At 38.1% G+C, this 19,324-nt stretch overlaps 1 protein-coding gene across 1 annotated transcript in view; it reads left to right on the forward strand.

The window, feature by feature from the left end:
- LOC107035227 (coiled-coil domain-containing protein 144A-like) overlaps nucleotides 1-18,219 on the forward strand; it is a 52,025-nt gene extending 33,806 nt beyond the window's left edge. The window contains exons 24-31 of the mRNA XM_072966412.1: nucleotides 447-549; nucleotides 1,196-1,693; nucleotides 3,152-3,307; nucleotides 9,678-10,043; nucleotides 10,619-10,824; nucleotides 12,418-12,595; nucleotides 16,738-16,783; nucleotides 17,931-18,219. Of these exons, the coding sequence (XP_072822513.1) occupies nucleotides 447-549; nucleotides 1,196-1,693; nucleotides 3,152-3,307; nucleotides 9,678-10,043; nucleotides 10,619-10,824; nucleotides 12,418-12,595; nucleotides 16,738-16,752 (1,522 nt within the window). The 3' untranslated portion in view covers nucleotides 16,753-16,783; nucleotides 17,931-18,219. The remainder of the gene's footprint in view (nucleotides 1-446; nucleotides 550-1,195; nucleotides 1,694-3,151; nucleotides 3,308-9,677; nucleotides 10,044-10,618; nucleotides 10,825-12,417; nucleotides 12,596-16,737; nucleotides 16,784-17,930) is intronic.
- The last annotated feature ends 1,105 nt before the right edge of the window (nucleotides 18,220-19,324 follow it).

Raw genomic sequence — 19,324 nt, forward strand, 5'->3', positions numbered from 1 at the left:
TCCCACTGTAGATCATTTAGGAGTACCTGTAATATTTCATGAAGTTGAAATTTTATTTCTCATGAACTTATAAACTTGTTTCTAAACAGCAACTTCTCTTAATTAGTAACTAAACTCTCTGTTCTAATAAAGGAGTAATTTATGACTATGTGGGCAAAAAAAGGGTAGTTTTCAACTCGTACCTTACTGAATAATTGCAAAATTTCTTTCCTACACTATTCACCAGAGTTACTCTTGACTGAAACTCAGTAGCATTATGTCTTTTCATTGCTACTTTTCAAATATATACATATTTATGGAGAAATTGAAGTGAGGAATTTAAAATGAGAGACTTAGAAATAAAAAAAAAAAAGAGAACAGAGAAATTCCATTAGGATAATAAACTGGCATGTGAAGAACCAGATCAGAAAATGAACTTTTTATTTTCTAACAAAATGAATTTTCAGGGAGAAACAATACAATGAACAAGTTTTGCAGAAACAGCAACTTGAAAGCACTCTCCAACCACTAAAATTTGAACTGAAGAGCAGAAGGGATAAACCGAGTCAGGTAAATTAGTCTTAGGTGAAAATTTCTTATCTCTAACACTGTTTCATCAATATTGTTTATAATATTCCTTTGAATTAATCTATATTTTCATTTAAAACAAATTTAAAAAGTTATCTCATCCTAAATATGAACTATAACATTTAGAGCTTAAATTACTAATTTCTTGGTGTTCTTGGCATCTAGTAGATGCTCTGTGTCTTTTCTGAATGAATGAATGGAAGGTAAATTGTTATATAATCAGAGCTAAGGCTCTTACTAAGGGGGTAGCTGTAAAGATTAGATATCAGATATAATTTTTAAATGTAGTCAGATTTATTCATTTTTTATTTTAAGCCTTCTGGGTTTGTTGTATTTCAGAGAAAGAAAAGCCTTTCCAGTTCTGAGCTTATTAAACATTCTTTTGTGATTTCTTTTTTACTTTCATTGATTCACAGTCTTTAATTAAATTTTTGAACTTTGGGGGATTTCTGCTTGTATAAAGTTTGAGATTCGTATCCACCTTAAGTTTTTCCAGTTGGATATCCAGTTATTGCAAACTTTATGTTGTATAAACTTAGAGAATAGTCTTTCACTTCAAAGGAAATTGTAATATGTCAGCTTATTGAGTACAGTTCAAAGAGTAAGAGATGAGTGGTTTCATTCACAGGACACAATGAATTTTGGGGTGTCTGACCCACAAGATAATGGCGAGGTGCTTCCTCCGCAACTTCCTGAAGCTGAAAGTCAATACCGTGGCCCGGAAATTGAGCTACATCCCAGAAGAGAAGCTCTTAGACCAGTGACGGTATTAGAATGTGTGCATAGAGACCAAAGCCAAGCCCAGTGTTCAAACAAGAAAATTGAACCCTTGTATCAGCGCAAACAAGGGAAAGTCAATAAATACGCTGCAAAGCAGGCATTCTTGGAGGACAGATTGTGTGAACTACAAAGTGAAAACATGTTGCTTCGACAGCAACTGGAAGTTGCTCAAAATGAAGCCAAAAGTAAGACAATTAATATCCCAGAGCCGTTTCCAGATCGTCGGAGTAAAGCCACGCGTAAACAACTTCTGATGCTGGAGGAAGGAAACAAGGAATTAATCAATGAATGCAAATGTGTAAAAGACAGAATGTATCAGTATGAAACTGACAGAGCAGAAATGCAAGTAAGTACCCAGAAACAGAACTAATTTTCAGACTTCCTCAAAGAAAATTCAAAGTAGTGTCTGATGAAAGCTAAATGATGAAACTGGTTGAATGTTAAAAATGTGTGGGCTAGAAACATATACACTGTAAAGCAGCCTAAAAGCATATCTTGTATCCAGCAAACAAAAATTAGACCTGAGAGGTGCTTTACTTTGAGGAAATATGCCTTGTCGCCTGAAATTTTAAGAGATTAAGCTGTAAGTTGTTGACAGATACAGACAGGTATTAGCAATTTAGTCTTATACTACCCATATCATTTTAATTTTTCTGTCACCACATTTTAGTATCATGATGAAGCAGATAAATGAAATGCTCATACCTAAAATGTGTATTTTGAAGTTAAGATTCAGTTGTGTGAACAAAAAATGTAAAAGAAAGAGAGAGAGAGAGAGAGAGAAGATTCAGTTTTGTGGATACTTTGACAGTCAAATCCAGCTTTCCCAGATGAACCGATGTGTAAATGCTGTATCTTGTAGTACTTTTCCTTCAGTAGCTTTTCATACATTTTTAGTTGATATAATTTTATTTTTATTTATGTCAATTGGAATTAAATTTAGAAATATTTCCGTCTCAAATCATATATTGTTGTGACCTCTTCACTCCTTAAAGGCATCTACTTTTCATTCAGACATAATTTTTGACAAATGTGAATTTTTGCAAAACTGGGTTTGCCTTAGTCTTCCCCCGTTTATTTATAATTTACTTTGAACATTTTTTCAAATAATTTGCTCACAATTCTCATTCCAAGGCTCAGTTACTGTCATTTGGATCTAAGTTTGTCCAGTACAGAGGAACTGGAGCGCTCTGTGCTGTACGAGTTTGGCATTGGTGTCCCATTTGCAGACTGAGGAGAAGTGGCCAGAGTCCTGAGTGGCAGGAAGGGAGTGAGTGGGAGGGGTGGGAGGAGCTGTGGGAGCTGCAGTCCCAGAGGCGGGGGAGGCCAGGTTGTCTAGGGTCCCCAAAGGCCATTGGAATAACCTCATTTTTATTGTGAACTAGGAGTCTATTGGCAGGATTTAAGCACCAAATTGAATATGTGAAGTCTGAACTAAAGCCTCTAATGAGAAAGAGGGAGAATGTTCCACAGGGTGGAACTTACCACCACTCATCCCACCCGCACACCCCTTTCTGTTTGAGACTTCAGTGGGGGTAAAGCTCGGCCACTTCCTAAGAGGGGCAGGGAATGGCTGCTGCATCCAGCCATTGTCTAAGTTAACTTACTGTCAATAAGTCAGGGGAGTCATGCCTTCTGTGTCTTTAACATAAGACAGTAAAGAGGAATGTGTACCTATGGGGAAAAGAAGGTGAATTGAGGTCTGAGGGGACAGTTCTCAAAGTCCATATGTTGGAGTTATATATTATTAATTTAGCTTAATGATAAGGTGACTTAAACATCAGTAACACAGTTATCTTTTTAGGCCTGTGTGAGACGGCTTCAACAAGAACTGACTGACACCCGAAAGAAAGTGTCCATGTTGGAAGCTTCCCTGGAGGTGACAACAGCACATCATCAGACTGATATAGAAAATAAGACACAGGATTTAGAGAGGAAATTAAATCAAATTGCAGACCAAGTATGTATGAAATTAAGCACGTCAGCCGTGAATGTGCAGTGCAGAGTGTTGTAGGACACTAGCTGTTCAGGAACAGCTTTCTTTTGCACCTTCATTATAATTACAGCTTTATTATCTTTATGATGCCCTTGTTTCTTAAACTTTGACTCTCATTCTGCCATTTCTTTATATATTTTTTCTTACAATATTTACCCTTAGAGAAGTTGAAAATTATACATCTTTCCTCACAGAAGTTAACTTTTATCCTATTAAACAGTATTTTTTTAGTGATCTCTCACCACAGTGAGGCAAGCTAGATAAAATCAGAGGATAATGTTTCATGACATGGTCCAGAAAATTGGCATGTCTCCTCCTCACTTTTGTGAATGGATATAGAATCTGTGTGTATTGATTACATGGATTTCAGGATAACTTGTGCAGGAAAGTCATTATACAAACCAGTTGCAATTAGGCATTGCCTTAATTTCCTTTTCACTTTAGAAGTGTTGTAAAAGCATGGAGAAATTCAGATCGTGTAGGTACACCCAAAATAGAGAATTAAGAAAATGGTCTAGATCCTGCCTTTGGATTTTTTTTTAACTTTATGGAGATATAATTCACATATTATAGGGAGGACTGCATAACTCAAGTGGCAGAGCGCATGCTAAGCATACACAAGGTCCTGGGTTCAATCCCCTGTGCCTCCTCTCAGAATAAGTAAGTAAAACCTAATTACTTCCCCCAACCAAAAAAAAAAAATTCACATATCATAGAATTCACCCATTTAGGATGCATAGTTAGTATCTCCTTGATTATTCAGAGGTGTGCAATTGTCACCACAATCAATTATAGAACATTCCCATCACCCCAAAAAGAAAGCCTGCATCCCTTAGCCATCACCCCCAGCCCACCATCTCCCTCAGCCCCCAGCAACCACCAGTCTGATTTCTCTCTCTATAGATGTGCCTGTTCTGGGTGTTTCACATGAATCACATGCTGTGGGTCCTTCATGATTAGCTTTTTTCATTTGACGTAACGTCTTCAAGGTTCACCCATGTCATAGTACTTGTCAGTATTTCCATTTCTGTTTATTGTCAAACATTACTCGGTTGTGGGGCTAAACCATTTATCCACCCATCAGTTGATGGACCTTTAGGTTGCCTCTGCTTTTTAGCTATTGTTAATAATGCTGCTGTGAACACTTCTGTCCAAGTTTTGGTGTAAACATGTATTCATTTCTTTGGGGAATAGACTTAAGAATGGAAATGCTGTCATATGCGTCATACGGTAACTCTGTGTAACCTTTTGAGGAACTGCCATAGTGTTTTCCAGAGTGGCTGCACCATCTAACATTTTTATCCAAAGTATATCTTTCTCCCAATTTCTATGCATTCCTGTCAACGCTGGACATTAGCTCTCCTGGTAGGTGTGAGTTGGCATCCCCTTGTGGTTTTGATTTGCATTTTTCTGATGACTAAGAATGTTGCTGATCTTTTCATTTGCTTATCCATTTGTGTATCTCCTTTGAAGACCTGTGTGTTCAGGTTTTTGCCCATTTTAAAATTGGATTGTCTTTTCATGATTGAATTGTAAGAGTTCTTTTTGTATCCTGGGTGCAAATCTTTTATCAGATGTAGGATTTTCCAGTGCTGTCTCCTGGTCAGGAACTTGCCTTTTCACCTTTTGACAGTGTCTTTTGAAGCATAGAAGTTTTTAATATTGTTGAAGTTCAGTTAATTTATTTCTGTCTTTTACTGTTCTATCTAAGAAACAAGTGCCAGATCCAGGCATGAAGACACACACCTGTGTTTTCTTCTAACAATTTTGTAGTTTTAGTTCTTTCAAGTTAATTCTTACATATAGTATGAGGTAGAGGTCGAATTTTGTTCTTTTGCATGTGGATATCCAGTTGTCCCACACCATTTGTTAAAAAGACTATTATTGTCTCATTCAGTTACTTGACACTCATATCGAAAATCAAATGACCGTAAATGTGAGGGTTTCTTTTAGATTCTCATTGGTGATGCATTGATCTATGTCTGTCCTATGTCAGTATCAAGTCAGATGTTATGAGAACTCTTTCCGAGTCATCTTGCACATTAGCAGTTGTTTTACATAAAAATAGAAAGTCAGTGTAGAGGAATGTCTGTACCTCTACTTCTGTGGAGATTTGCTGCTTCCTGAAGGAGCGTGTGGCCAGCTTATGCCTTGCTGACTCTGTGACATGACAGAAAGGAGGCTTGGAAAGATAAAGTCCATTCCTTCCCCCCGACACCCCATTCAGACCTTTAGTTTCTCACCCAGTACCTCCCACTTCACTCCAGTTTCTATCAAATCATGGTCATGGGATCTACTGATTCAGTCTGCAATATACTTCATTACGTTGCACTCATTATAATTAACAGACTTATCCATAGATTTCACTATCCAGAAGCAAAAGGTTAAGCCTGGAAAAAATGAATTCAACCTTCATCTTTGGAAGCCTCTCTAACCCATTATCTTGAGGTTCACAATGAAATCCTCTTTTGGCTTCATTCTTGTGTGTAATGCTGCTGCCAATCCTACTCTGGATGTAGATCCTGTATTCTCAGCTCCCTGTGTGTACATCCTTTTACTTAAAAAGAGAGATGCCTAGCTGTACTCTATAGCTTAGTGCATAATTAATGAAATAAATATTTCATCCCATCCAAGGAAAAATTTTCAAGAGTACAACTGTTAAAAATCAGATAATATTCAATCAGTTTATCAGAAACAGATAACAGATTAGTAATTTGAATTTCAAAAGTTCAAAGCCAATCTGTGTGATATGGAGAAGCATTGTGCTACAGCATAAAGGTGAGACAGTCTTACCTTCCCTTACAAACAAGCTTTAAGTAAGGTAAAGGAAAACTTGTATTTAATTTAAATACCGCCAAAGGACACTGCATTTGTTTTACTACTGAGAAGATTAAAAATGGTTCCATGATATTTTAGTTTCTCTCTGAGGAAAGGAAAATGAAGAGTGAATGCTAGATTAGTAAGTTCTCAAAGCTGCCTGTCTCTTAGAGTTTCAGTTAATTGAAATGAGGTAAAGAGGCTGATTTCAGTAAACTGACTATTTCTAGTTGTTTTTCAATTATTAGTCTTCAAATCCTATGTCTCCTTGCCTACCAGGCTTCCTTATCCTCAAAGTTGAGGGGAAGTTGTAAAGAGGCATACATGCCTATTTATAAGATTTTGTAATTGAAGGGAACTCTAAAAAATCTTCCTTCTCTCTAGTTCTTAGGTCTTTCTTTATCTGCTTCTTCTCATCAGCACATTGTCTTTAAGTTAATCTCAACGTTTATTACATTACAGTTTATAGGAGACCAATTTCTACTGTATACAAGTTACATTTCTTATTATCTTTTGTCATCCTTTTTTCCGTTTATGTGTTTTTGCCTAACAAACTCCCCAAAGTTCAGTGGCTTAAACAAGCATTTATTTTGTTCACAATCTGCACTTAGGAAAAGTGTGGCCAAGACAGCTGGCCTCTCTTCCTCTCAGCTTCAGGTGGGGCAGCTCAAAGGCGGGGGGCTGGCAGCACTTGAAGGTTCATCCACTGATGTCTGACAGTTGATGTTGGCAGTTGGCTGCAGCTTTGCTGGGGCAGGCAGTTGGGCCCCCTCCCCTGGAACACCTAAGCTGGCTCAGCGGCCTGAGCTTGCCCACAACATAAGACTGGGTTCCAGGGTTAAGAGGGAGGCAGAAGCTGAAATGCCTTTTCAAACCTAGCCCTGCAGTTCACCCACCTTCACTGTATTGCCTTCATTAGGAGCAAGTCACTTAAGGTTGACCCATATTCCACCTTTTTTATGGAATTAATTTTGAAAATTTATGGAGACATTCAAAAACCAGCATAAACCATTCAAAAACTCACTAGCCACAATGTTTTCTTACTGCTTCCATATGAGAAACACCCGTAACCCTTCTCAGTTCCCCAGCAGGTCTCGGTCGCTGTGGTGTTAGGCTCAGGCTCCAGTCCAGGGTCTTACTTTACCATCTTCATCAGGTCCAGATGGGGATGAGGTTCCTGGGTGTGGTTTCTAGAGTACAGCCCCTTGGGTACACTCCTCTCAGTGCTAAGGCTTGAGGATAAGGGGACTGGGTGTTTACCACCACACAAACTCTCTCACTCACACTTGGAAGATGGGAGGCACACTGGTCTGTAGCAGTTCTGAAATGCAGCCTGATGCTTGCTGCTGGCTCTTTGATTAGGACTTAGTCCTAACCCTGGGAGGAATTCTCCTTCACTGCCCTCTCTGAGCTCTTGGTTCTGTCCCTTTCCTGAGCAATGACCTATGTTTACAGCTGAGTAGTTCTCTCAAGCCAGCTTCCTCCTTGTAGACCTTCTAAGAAAAACCCAAAGACCTCATCTCATTTTACACTGTCTTGGTCTCCTTCAGTCCAAGCTAGCAGGCAGTGATTTTGCTTGCACAGTTCTCTTTAAAACTTTGAGTTTCCTGTGAATTTTATTTGGGTTCATGCCATTGGAAAAGCTACCCTCATAGGTCTTTTTGAGATAAGCTCTTCATCTTGGGCTCCCTGTGAAGCTATTGGGGGACCATGCCTTTAAAATTCTTATGTTGTTAAGATCTTTAAAGGAATTTGAGGCAGCACCTTAAATCTTTCCAAGGTCTTAACAAAGTCTTGGCTTCATCTTTAGACTGTGTTTTCCTGGCAGCACCCTAGATTTGATCTTAGCCCAGAAGCCATTTCTCTGTTTACCTATTATGTGACCATTGGGCATGTGGCAGTTCTTTAAATGGGATACAGATATTTGAACTCACTGGGTCCTGCTTCCTTTGTATTTAATAATCTTTTTGTTTGTTTGTTTTAGCTTATCTCTCTCATCAATTTTACTTTCAACTCTTTGGTAGCAAGCGTCCCGTTTCCTCCGGTTTCAGTGTCATTTTCTTCCCTGGCCTAGAAGCCTTCCTCCTCAGCCCTTCAAAGGCCCCCAGGCTTCCACTAACAGTCTCATGGACACTTTGGGTTTTCATTCTTACTCTTCTCTACATCTGTTCAGGTTCCACCTACCTCCAGGTTCAAAGGCATCCCCACTTTTTTGGTTCTTTTTTAATGGCTGCACCCCATTTTTAATATCAATATCTGTGCCAGTTATTTATTGCTAATAAGTTATATAATAAACCACCTCAAAACCCAGTGACTCAAAACAGCATTTGTTTGGTTCACAAACCTGCGTTTAGACAAGGCTCAGTGGAGCCAGCTTATTTCTTCTCCAGTTGGAATCAAGCGGGCCCTAGAATAATCTAAAGGCTTGTTCATGCACATGTCTGGAAGCTGGAGCTGGCTTTGGTTAAGGACATTCGCTGGGGCCATAGGCTGGGACAACTGCGTGTACAAAGGCTCACTAGGTGGCCTGGGCTTCACAATGTTATGGCTGGGTTCTAAGGGTGAGCGTCCCTACAGAGTGAAAGTCAGAAGCTATTTAGCCTTAGGAATCACACAGCAGTGCCCCCACATTCTGTCCCCTAGAAACCAGATGCCGAGGTCAGTACATATTTCAGGAGAGGGAATTTCACAGGGGAATTGTCCAGGAATTTGTAGAGATGTTTTACAACCACCACCTCTGCCTGCATTGTCTTACCAAATATCCCTCCTATCTGAAGGAATGTGCTTCTTCCCAAGTCAGTGTCACTGAAACCCCAGCAAGATTTTTGTTTGTTTTGGCTGAGTATGTTCTCTTGTTTGGTGGAGAGTAACAGGGGGTCCCAAGAATTAAGGCTTTTTTGTTTGTTTGTTTAGAAAAATATATGGGTCATCTTACTAAACCACTACACAAGGAAATGGATTTCTCCTTAACCCTGCAAGTCATTCATTGCTCCTTGGAATGCAATTCAAACTAGCATAAAATATTTGTAGTCCAGAGAAAGGCTTATGGCATTAGAATCCATATTTGCAAGATGTATTAATTGCAGTCTTAATTCCAAAGTCTTGTTTTGGGAGGCATTTATTAATTCAGCCCTGAGTAACTCAATATGATCTCCCTAAAGCTTTAAAAATCATGGAGAGTTAAGATTTGGGGAGGAATTGGTAAGAGACTTTCTACTAAGAGGTGTCTTATAGTCATTTTATGTAGGAAAGACATGAAACAATTACAGAAAAATAAGAGTGTTAAATCAAGTACAAATGTATAACAAAGATGATGACAGTGAACAATATATTTTTGTGACTCTTGGTGGTTTGAACTTTTTTCTTGATTTTCTGAGTAATTTGAGTTTCTCCATTGCACAAAGTAGATACCATTTTATTGTAACTGAATTTATTTCAACGTTTCATGCTGGGTTAGAGTTAGGGTGTTGTCAGTCTGCTAACTTAATTACCAAACAATTTTCTCTTCTTCATGCAGAATGCTGATCTTACAGCAAAACTGCAATTGACAACTTCAGCACTTCTCCATCTGAGTGCAGAAACTCAGCTCCTTCTAAAAGAGTTATTATCTATGAAAGGGATGCAAAAGAAATGTGAAACATTACAGGAGGAGAAAAAGAAGTTGGAAGAAGAAGTAGTAAACCTCAAACATCACCTAGAAATGAACACAGTGGAACGCAGTCAAGTGGAGCAGTACAAACAGGAGATTGAAGAGCAAGCACGACGGGATATAGCCGAAAAATTGACAGAACTCAGTCAAGTCGTGCAGTGCAAACGGGAGACTGAAGAGCGAGCAAAACAGGATGTAGCAGCAGCATTGAAAGAACTCAGCCAGTTTTTACAGGTGAAGCAGTGAACTTTAATGTGCTCTAATTCACTTTGCTGTGAATTACAGTTTGGATGTATACATTTTATGTTTCCTCTACTTCCCATAGAGTAGTTTGTTTTGTAGATTTCTGGAAGGAAGGCCGCATTTGTTCCTCCCTTTAAATAATTCAATTTCCATCATTACTATCACTAAATTGATCTTTCAGAACAATTCTCACTAGAGAATCATTTTTAAGGCCAATTGGTGTAAGTCAAGACTCCTAGGAGGAAAAGAAAATATTGTGATTTAAATATTGTACCACACTCTTGGATTACTCTTAAGTTGTATTGTTCAATTTTTAAAATTTTAAGTTGATCCTGTTATTCTTTGAGCTATCACATTACATGAGTACTGATATAAGAGTGATTCAACTTTAATTTCATAATTCAGATTTAATTCACTTGACATTGATGATAAATTATTTTAAAGTTCAGCTTTTTTACATTTAAAATTGCTGTCTGAATGATTGACTCAAAACTGAAGAGAATGAATACACTGTAATTACTCAGGTTATAATTATTTTTTAAATTGTATCCTTTTAATTTGTTTAGACACAAGCAGCGTATGAAGATAACTTGTTAAGAGAATATAAAAATGCTTCAATAAGTCAAATGAAGCATAAAATTAAATATCTGGAATCTGAACTGAAAAGAAAAACTGTTCAGTTAGATTCTGAGAAAAAAGAACTGGAAAAATACAGACAACTGTACCTCGAAGAGCCAGAAAATAGAACGTCATGGGCAAGTCAATTACACTCGTAAGTCAAAACATAGAGTTATGGAGAATAAATTAGGTCATTAATTTGCTTCTAAGGCATAATTATTACTGAGCCAGTTTCATGATGTAAGTAGCAAGTGAAAGCTGACTAGATAGTATAATTTTGCATTGATGTTAAAATGATGTTAGTAAATGAACTCTCCTTTAAAATGTTAGTCCAGGGCAGTTTGCATCTCCTTGCCTTTTGTTGCTTTTACATGACTTTATGTTTTATATTTGCATATATTTAACCTGATCTAATCTTTAAGCTGGGGCTTTTGCAAACTTTGTAATTTAGACAGACACATTATCACAAAATTTCTAGCTGGAATTCCCATAAATAGAAATGTTATTGAGTTTAAAGTTAACTGTTTTGGAAGAGTACAACTTAAACCCAAGGGGTCCCATTCTGGTGTTTGGTGAATTTACTTTCTTGATTGTGATATTTGGTATCACCACTAGTGGGCACCCTGAGACGAAGTACTGTATCCTTCTAAGTTTGTCTCCGCTACATAAAGGTATGCTTGGGGAATAGGGGGAAACTAACATAGGGGTGAAGGTCAGTATAGCAGTTCACAAAGTGGCTAAAAAGAATACGGTGGCCAGCCCGAGGGGGTGTGTGGAAGACAGAAAGGGCAGGTCCCTCCTCCAGTGCCTGAGTAACAATGTTATAAGCTACAGGTCTCCGCGGTATCCAAAAGTAGAGTGTTCCTATGAAAGTCGTTGGCGTAAAGCAAAGAGGCAGCTACCTTAGGACACATCTTGCTGGTGGATGCACAAAATAAATATGCATTAAGCACAGGTGCTCACAGACACAGTCCAAAGCCGTGGCGGCGTGATGCCGGGCTACTGCGTGTGGTTCTGGGGAAGGAGCTCGGTGGGGCCCCTCTTGCTGCTCGGGCTGCGTGTTGCCCTTCTGATGGCTTGGGCTAAAACAAACACCCAACGCTATTCTGGCTTTTTGCTTTTTTTTTTTTTCATAAAAGTGAAAATCCGCTTGAGATTTGTTTTCGTTATGGAAAACAGGTGCTGATAAAAGCGAAGTAACAAAGTGAGCTTCGGCAAATTGGGGGACACTTGAAATTGCCCCTGGCACTGTCACAGTTTATTCCCATCACCGACTCTGCCATCTGGCGCCCCCCAGAGGTGGTGGCTCTAAACTCTTCCTCAGTGCCGCATGCTTAATTTCTCCCAGGTAATGAGTGAAATGTGTATAGAAAGGTGGTGAAAGCAAACACTTGATAATGGCTTTGCGGGATGGTTTATTTTTTATTTCTAAACTGGTATCTTGAGGGTATTTATGTCTAGATGCAGCCGATGCAGAAGGCAGAGGGGTCCTCTGTGGAGGCATCTCCATCTCTGACTCTCCCCACTTTGAAGTACTTGTTAGTTAAGCCCCCCCACCAGGCACATATGTCCTTCTTTAGGACAGTTTTAAACTGTAATTATTTACAGTAGGTCTGCGCTGACATATTTTCGTTGTCAAAACACAGTTTAATTGGGTAATCTGTTTACTATTATAGCAACTTTAAAAATACACATCACTTAGGAAAAAAATGAAATGAATGAAATCTGTGTTTTGCAATCCTCACAGGATTAACGAGAGGCTGGTAGTGATGAACACTAAACTTCAGATGGCGGAAGAGTACAAGTGTTCTGTCCTCAAAACTATTCCTGCAAGGCCTGCTGAAAAATTTAATGATAGCTCAGAGCACAAATGGACTCTTACTCAAAGTGCAAACTTCAGGAGTTTTTCAGAACCTTCAACTAGCGTGAGTGATTGCTTGTTCGGGGTTAGTTATATTATCTTTTTTCCCCTGGGTTTCAGATTTCTGATATAATTCCTGTTTTTAATTTGATGAAATTCTGAGTTACTTATTTGACTTACACACACTAAGTAAAAGCCATATTTAATTGTGCTAATAAAGAAAGGAGACAGAAATTTTATAATTTTTTTAAGTCCCTGGACTTCTCATTTTCAAGAGATTCCTGTCATTCACTTTATTCAATAAATGCAAGTAAACTGACAAATTTTAAATTTCTTAAAAAGCTCCATTTTAAATTCTATTTTAGAAATTAAGTATTACTGCCTAATAACTAGAGACATACTTTCCAATGTTTGTCTTAGTTTCTGATTGATTTCGGTTTGGCATTGGTTCATAGTAATTTTCAAGTTTTGCTGCACCCCAGTTTTTCTACCCCTAAGCATAAGTAAATGGCATCAAGATACTTAACCACATATGGATGTTTTTTATTTAAAGGAATACAAGATAAATTCTTTTTATCAATTCAAGAAACTTGTAACACTAAAAACATTAAGCTCTGTATTTAAGTTTAAAATTTTTATCACTTTCTTCTCGAAGAGTACATCCTTAATTGCTATTTTACTTATAGCATTTTTATTTTAGTTGTTATAAAATGTCTTACTGAGCGACTGTAGAACATTTCTGAATATGCAGTCAAGAAAAGCAAATATTTAAATTTTTAAAATGCAGTTCACTTATGTCTCTGTCTTGCCCTCACCTGTAGAAATAGCGATGTGGCAATGATAGGGAGCCTTTAAAATACAGCTAGTTTCCATTGTGTATCATTATTGTTCGAAGAGCCATTGAAAGCAGTGCACGTTGGTTTATGGTTTGATGGTGTTTTCATGATGTTCTCGATGCAGAGAAAGGTAGCATGGGCCCTTGTTAAGTGAGGTCTCAACCTGTTTTTTCTCACTTGGCTTCATGTCATAATAAGTCAAAGAAGATAGAAGCTCAGGTTTCATAGACACTGTTGTGGGTAAATTGAGTCTAAATGCTTCAGAGTCATGAAACCGGACTGCGTGGTTTTAAACAAAATGCATGGCTAACACTTCTGTCAGTGGCTAAGCATGAGGCAAACTTGAAATGTTCCCATTAGTTGTCACCAAAAAATTGACAGTGTGTCAATTTACAGGATGATGGTGAAAGAGTGTGAGTGCAAAAGCAGTGCAAGAGAAAGCTCCTGAGGACAGTTTTTTCCTTTAATGTTCTTGGAGGAAAGAGGTGTCTATTTTTTAGTACTTCTAGATAAGTTGGAAAGTAGTTTATTTTAAACTAAGTGTTGTAGTTCCAAGGTACACGTAGTTCTTCTGTGGGGCCATGGGGCCAAATCATGCTAGATATAGCAAGGGAGATGGAAAGGCACTGCTCTGTCCAGATGCACAGACACGTCTTCATCCCCACGACGGAGCACCTCACAGCAGTTATTATACAGTTACTGTTTACAGAATTCTTAGTCAGACGTACAGAAAGAAGGTGCCTTCTGGGATTGCTCGAGATGTAATGATTTCTGCTGGGAAAACATAAAGTAATGCTAGGAGAGGTGTGAACATAGTGTTTAAAATGACAGGAAGGGATGGGTGATTGGATGGGGCTTAACAAAACAACAGACTTCCACAGCTTTTCAGCTATGATTCTAGAAAGAAAAATGTTAAAATGGTATTAGGATTGAATTTAACATTCTCCTTTATGTGCAAGGTTTTAACAGTTTGGACTCTTCCTGCTGTGAAGTTCCAGCTCACTTAGCCTTTTCTTCTAACTTGACGGAAGCATTGCTCTAAGTCTGTGATTTCAGTCGTGCTGGTTGTTGAAGCAAGTTTCCTCCAGTTCATAACGCTTGGGTTTATTGCCTCTCTTCCTGCTGCATGTAGTACAGCCTTGTCACTTGGCATCGTTGTAGTGGTAGCAGGTGGACCCCATATCTGTTTTGCTAATTTTTACCCTCAGATTTCACATTCTAGTTTATTTATGGAATGTTTTGTCCTACATGTCAGAAGCAATTTTACAGTTTTACTCAATTGTGTTATTTATTATATTGTTATAGAATACAGAAAGTTACAATTGGCCTGAGCAGATACATCAGTGTCAGATTTTCTTGGCCATAGAATTTTTTTCTAAGAACTGAAAACTTAATTCCAGACAATATTATAATGGACAGAATTCCTCTGTTTTAAAGATTTTTTTTCTGTTCAAGAGTTTTTACGTATTGGTGTGCCAAACATGAATCATGGCCACAATAGTTAATACATGTCCTTCAAATCAATTTTAAATAGGAAGACTACATTTTACATTGATTGATTTTGGGCTTTTGGTGTATTACTGACACTTTCAAACATTTTCTAATGATTTATTTAAGTAATTTGTAAATTTCTCAACTATCCACTCAGTTTAGCAACCCTTTTTCTAACTGGGATTATACCAGTGCCCCAGAGCTAAAACGATTAATGTTCCTAAGCCTGTAACTTTTTACATGACACAGCACTGCGTCTCAGCAGAATCTGGTCACGTTTCTTTTAAAAGCAGCCTTCCAAGGCAGGGGACACCCACTCTGAATTTTTATTCTAATCAAACTGTCACAGTAGTTAAGCTCACTTCTCATAAGGCAGAGGCAGAGTTTAGTGACCTTGTTTCTGGTATCAGTTCTGTGCCCTGTGGACTCCCTCCTGCCCTCATTTCATTTTGTGTGAATGGACAAATGAGGAAGCGTGTTATCTTCTGTAAGACAATCACTTAACTTCCTCCAGTTCTTTTTCTTCCATTCACTCTTTTCTCTATACTTAATTTTTCAGCTTCTTGATCAACATTCATTCTCATTTCTTTTCTTGGCAGCAAAACATGTATTTAATACTTACAAACTGACAATATAGCTTTGCAGAGGCAAAGATAGTAATCTTATTTTCACTTCATGTAAAAGTGTGATCTACATTTTGCATAGTTGTATATGAAATTATTTCAATAAAGGCTTCTCCCTTCATCTGTTCGGTGTTACTCACTTCGCAGGACCTGCCTGGCACTGTTGTCACGTTGCTGATTGCATAAGGCCTCTCTAGAATGCTCTTGTCAGACAGTGTTATGGAAAACAGTCTCTGAAAATATTGGCAAACGGTAGCCCAAAATTTTGTCTTGGCACCTAACATTTACAGAGGCCTCGACTCTCGTGTTGCTGTTGTGACCACAGTGTTTATTATGTCTGGTGTACTATTTTAGACCCTGTTTAGTGAGCGGGTGACTTTTATAAAAAGATTTTTAAACGAACACTCTAGATGGGGACACTTGTAGTTTGAAGTGTCCCCACACATTTCATAATTAAATACATAACTAATTAAGTCAAGTTTCAAAAACTTGGCCCTAATTTCTAGAACGGAAACAAAGTTACAGTTAAAGAATTATGTATTGTTTTCCTTGTTTCTAATTCTAGGAAGTTGTGAATCAGAAACAAAGTTTGAAAACTGGTGCTAGCTTCTGCTTTTCTTTTCTTCAAGCAGCTTTTCTGACATAAATGTCTTAGCCATATACAGAGAGCAACATACATTTGTTTAATTTGTTTGCCAGTAGAATTTTCACTTCACATTATAACAGAACCCTTTTCTTCATCTTACATATCTACGACTCTCTGTTAAAAACATTTTTAGCATAGAACAGACCTTAAAATTTTAGTTTTATAAAAGTGCAGGAATGGAAAGCTCATTTTAAGGAAAAGTCCATTAAAGTTAAAAAAAACTGAACTTTTATAAAGGGCAGTTTTTCTGAGAACTGCAAAGAAATGCCTTCAGTGTAGAACATGACTTGAATTGTTTAAACTCTTTGTGCTAATAAGATTGGGCATCACCCTCTGAGATTATGTGTCTCCGCCAGGGCAGGGTTTACTGTACTTTCCATCAGGGGAATCTAAGACTTACATACATATGTTCTCTCTTATCTAAAATCAAAGTAAGTAGGAATTTATTTTATTTTATTCATGTGATCATTTTTCTATTTAAGCAATCCCCAAGTTAGGTCAAGTCTCTAAAAGTATTATTTAAAGGCCACATTTCATAAGCTAGCTGTCATTCCATGATAGTGTTTCTTGTTTAACTTAAACATTAAAAATAATATTTGACTTATTTCAGATGCACAAGAAGTAGGAAAATAATGCAGCTAGAGAAGTAAAAGAAGGTATGTTGCCAACATTTCTGAATTTAGACATTGATTTCTGAAATCCACTGTAAACAGTAAATGGCACCTCTTTCTGTTGTTTGAATAACAGATACTATGTAAATTTTTTTCTTACACGTATCTAATGAAAACTGTGAAAGCACAATTTCATTCATAGTGATAAATATACTTATTCCTCACTTCTTCATCATGATCCATAGCTTTCAAAAAGAAGTCTGTGTTCTCTATTTCTGGCTGTACCCTTCCCCTCCCGCTGTCCCTGTGGGCCTGTCACCTGCACATGGATACTGTTCTCAGAACACATGGAGGTCATCAGCTTCTCGAGTTTCTGATACTGACTGAGGCCAAAAACCCCAGCCGAAAGCAATCACAATTCATGTAGCTGTCACCTGGTGGATGACAGTTAAATTTCCTGTCATTGCCTTTGTCACTGGTTAACATTTTGCCCTCAGGAAAAACTCCAAATTCCTTAGCTTGGAAGAAAAACACCCACATCAGTTTGGCTCTTGCCAAAGTGTTCAGCCGTGCCTCTTTCCTCCCCTGCTCTGCCCCTCTGCTCCAGAGTCTGGTCAGACCGCTTCCAGCCCCGCGGGCGCCCTTCCTGCCTCTGCTCTGTGTGTTTGCTTGTTGCCTCCCCTCCCGCACGTTCTCCTCCTCCTTCAGGCATCTGCTTACATATCACGGCCACCAAAGAGTGGACAGTATTGACAGAAAACTGGACGTCCCTTCTCAGTGTTTCAACTGTGCCCTCTTTTATACCTGTCATGGCATTTATGTCTCTGTACCGAAATTGCCTGTTCATCAATTTTTCCAGTTTACAGTACATGATTTTGCAGGGTGGACTGTGTCATCTTCATCTTGAGATTCCACTGTTTATCACAGTGCTTTAGCACATGGTTGCTGAGTAAATGAATGAATAATGATAAAACCAGGAGCTCTGATCCTTAGCCACAAGAGCAGTTAATTCAATGTGCAACCCTGGGCAAAGTGTAGAGCAGTAATCTTGGGTTTTTGTTGTAATCATATGTAGGTATTTTTCATTCTTCTTAAAACTTAGAAAAGTCTCAGCTAAAAAAAAAAAAACTGACATTTAGTTACCTATGAAGTATTTTAAATAAGGAATCTAATTCTTTCATTTTCTTTCCAGCTACTCCTAAACTTCAGTCTGAGTCCTACAGAACTCCTCGTGGATCTTCAAAAGAGTCAAGATTAATTGAAGATATGCTTTTGAAAGCATGTAAAGAATATGAGAAGGTTTTGAAGAAAAAGTGTCTGTTATACGATGTTACAGATGAACAGTAAACGTTTACCTGCTGGGCTGTATGTGTAACATTTTAGGTATTTCATGTTAAGTATGATATAGAGAATGTTTATTAAAGGAAAATATTTTTGTATTATATGTGCAAACTCATGCACATATAATGTGGTATTTTAAACCAGATTTCTCTGCATCTCATTAACTTGTAAGCCGATTTTGGGAATAAAACCCAGCACTTTGGGGTATTACATACTCAAACTGAGCCCGGATGCCAGCTGTTTAAACAGCACCCAACCACCCAGCAAAATTGTCATTGATATTGAGCAGTGCTGATTGATAGCTTTTTTGAATTTTCCAGTGTTAATCACTGTATATAGACCTGAAGATTTAGACGGACAGCATTCGGATCTGGTGTGGCTGTTGTCAGCGTTCTGATGGATCACAAGAATCATTACAGTGCCATCAAGCTTTCTATATGCTACCTTAAACACTGATTCACAGCTATTTCCTCAAGGAGAAATGAGATCTGCCCCAGGCTTTCCATCTTCTCTATTTATTTACTTAATTTTTAGAAACAGTCAAAATTAGAGACAAGTTCTGAGCACCAGACTCAAACGGACATTGTCACAAAACTATCCCATCTCCCACTTCTCCTAAGGCACTATTTATCTTTCCTAAGTGTCACTTGTTCTACCATAAGTGCCTTTTCTCTCCCCTCTCACCAAGAAGTCATTTGATTTTCAAAAAAGGCCTTTCCCCTTTTCCTGTCACTTATTAAATTGTATATAAGCCTCCATTTCTAGCCACCCCTTCCAGTCACATTTCTTTGTGAACTCTTGCATGTATTCATATGTAATTTTTTTCTCACAGTAACTGGCTTTAGTCAATTTAATTTACAGGCTCCCAATCACTGAACCTAAGAGAGTAAAGGAAATATTCTCCTTCTCAACAATTTCCAAGAGCTAAAATTTTAATAACTCCTACTTACATCCTTTAGTCCCTTTTCTGTCCTTTCAGTGTACTTACTTGGCAAAACTCCCAATGACACAACTGCCTGATTATCATTCTTCCCCCTTAAGTTCCCCCAGGCATCTAAGTGCTGCTGAAGAAAACCACACACCGCCCAGCGATCCTACTACTTTTATTTAGTTAATTTGCATCTTCTTCCTTCTCAGTGATGATTTCAAATTTCTCTCTCTGTAAACATCTCCCTGTTTCTTCCCTCTCACTTGAACTAGACAGTCTTACTTCCGAAGGCAAACTTCCTGAAAGATTTGCCTGCT

Source organism: Vicugna pacos, chromosome 9, assembly GCF_048564905.1.
Source record: "Vicugna pacos chromosome 9, VicPac4, whole genome shotgun sequence".
Taxonomy (NCBI): domain Eukaryota; kingdom Metazoa; phylum Chordata; class Mammalia; order Artiodactyla; family Camelidae; genus Vicugna; species Vicugna pacos.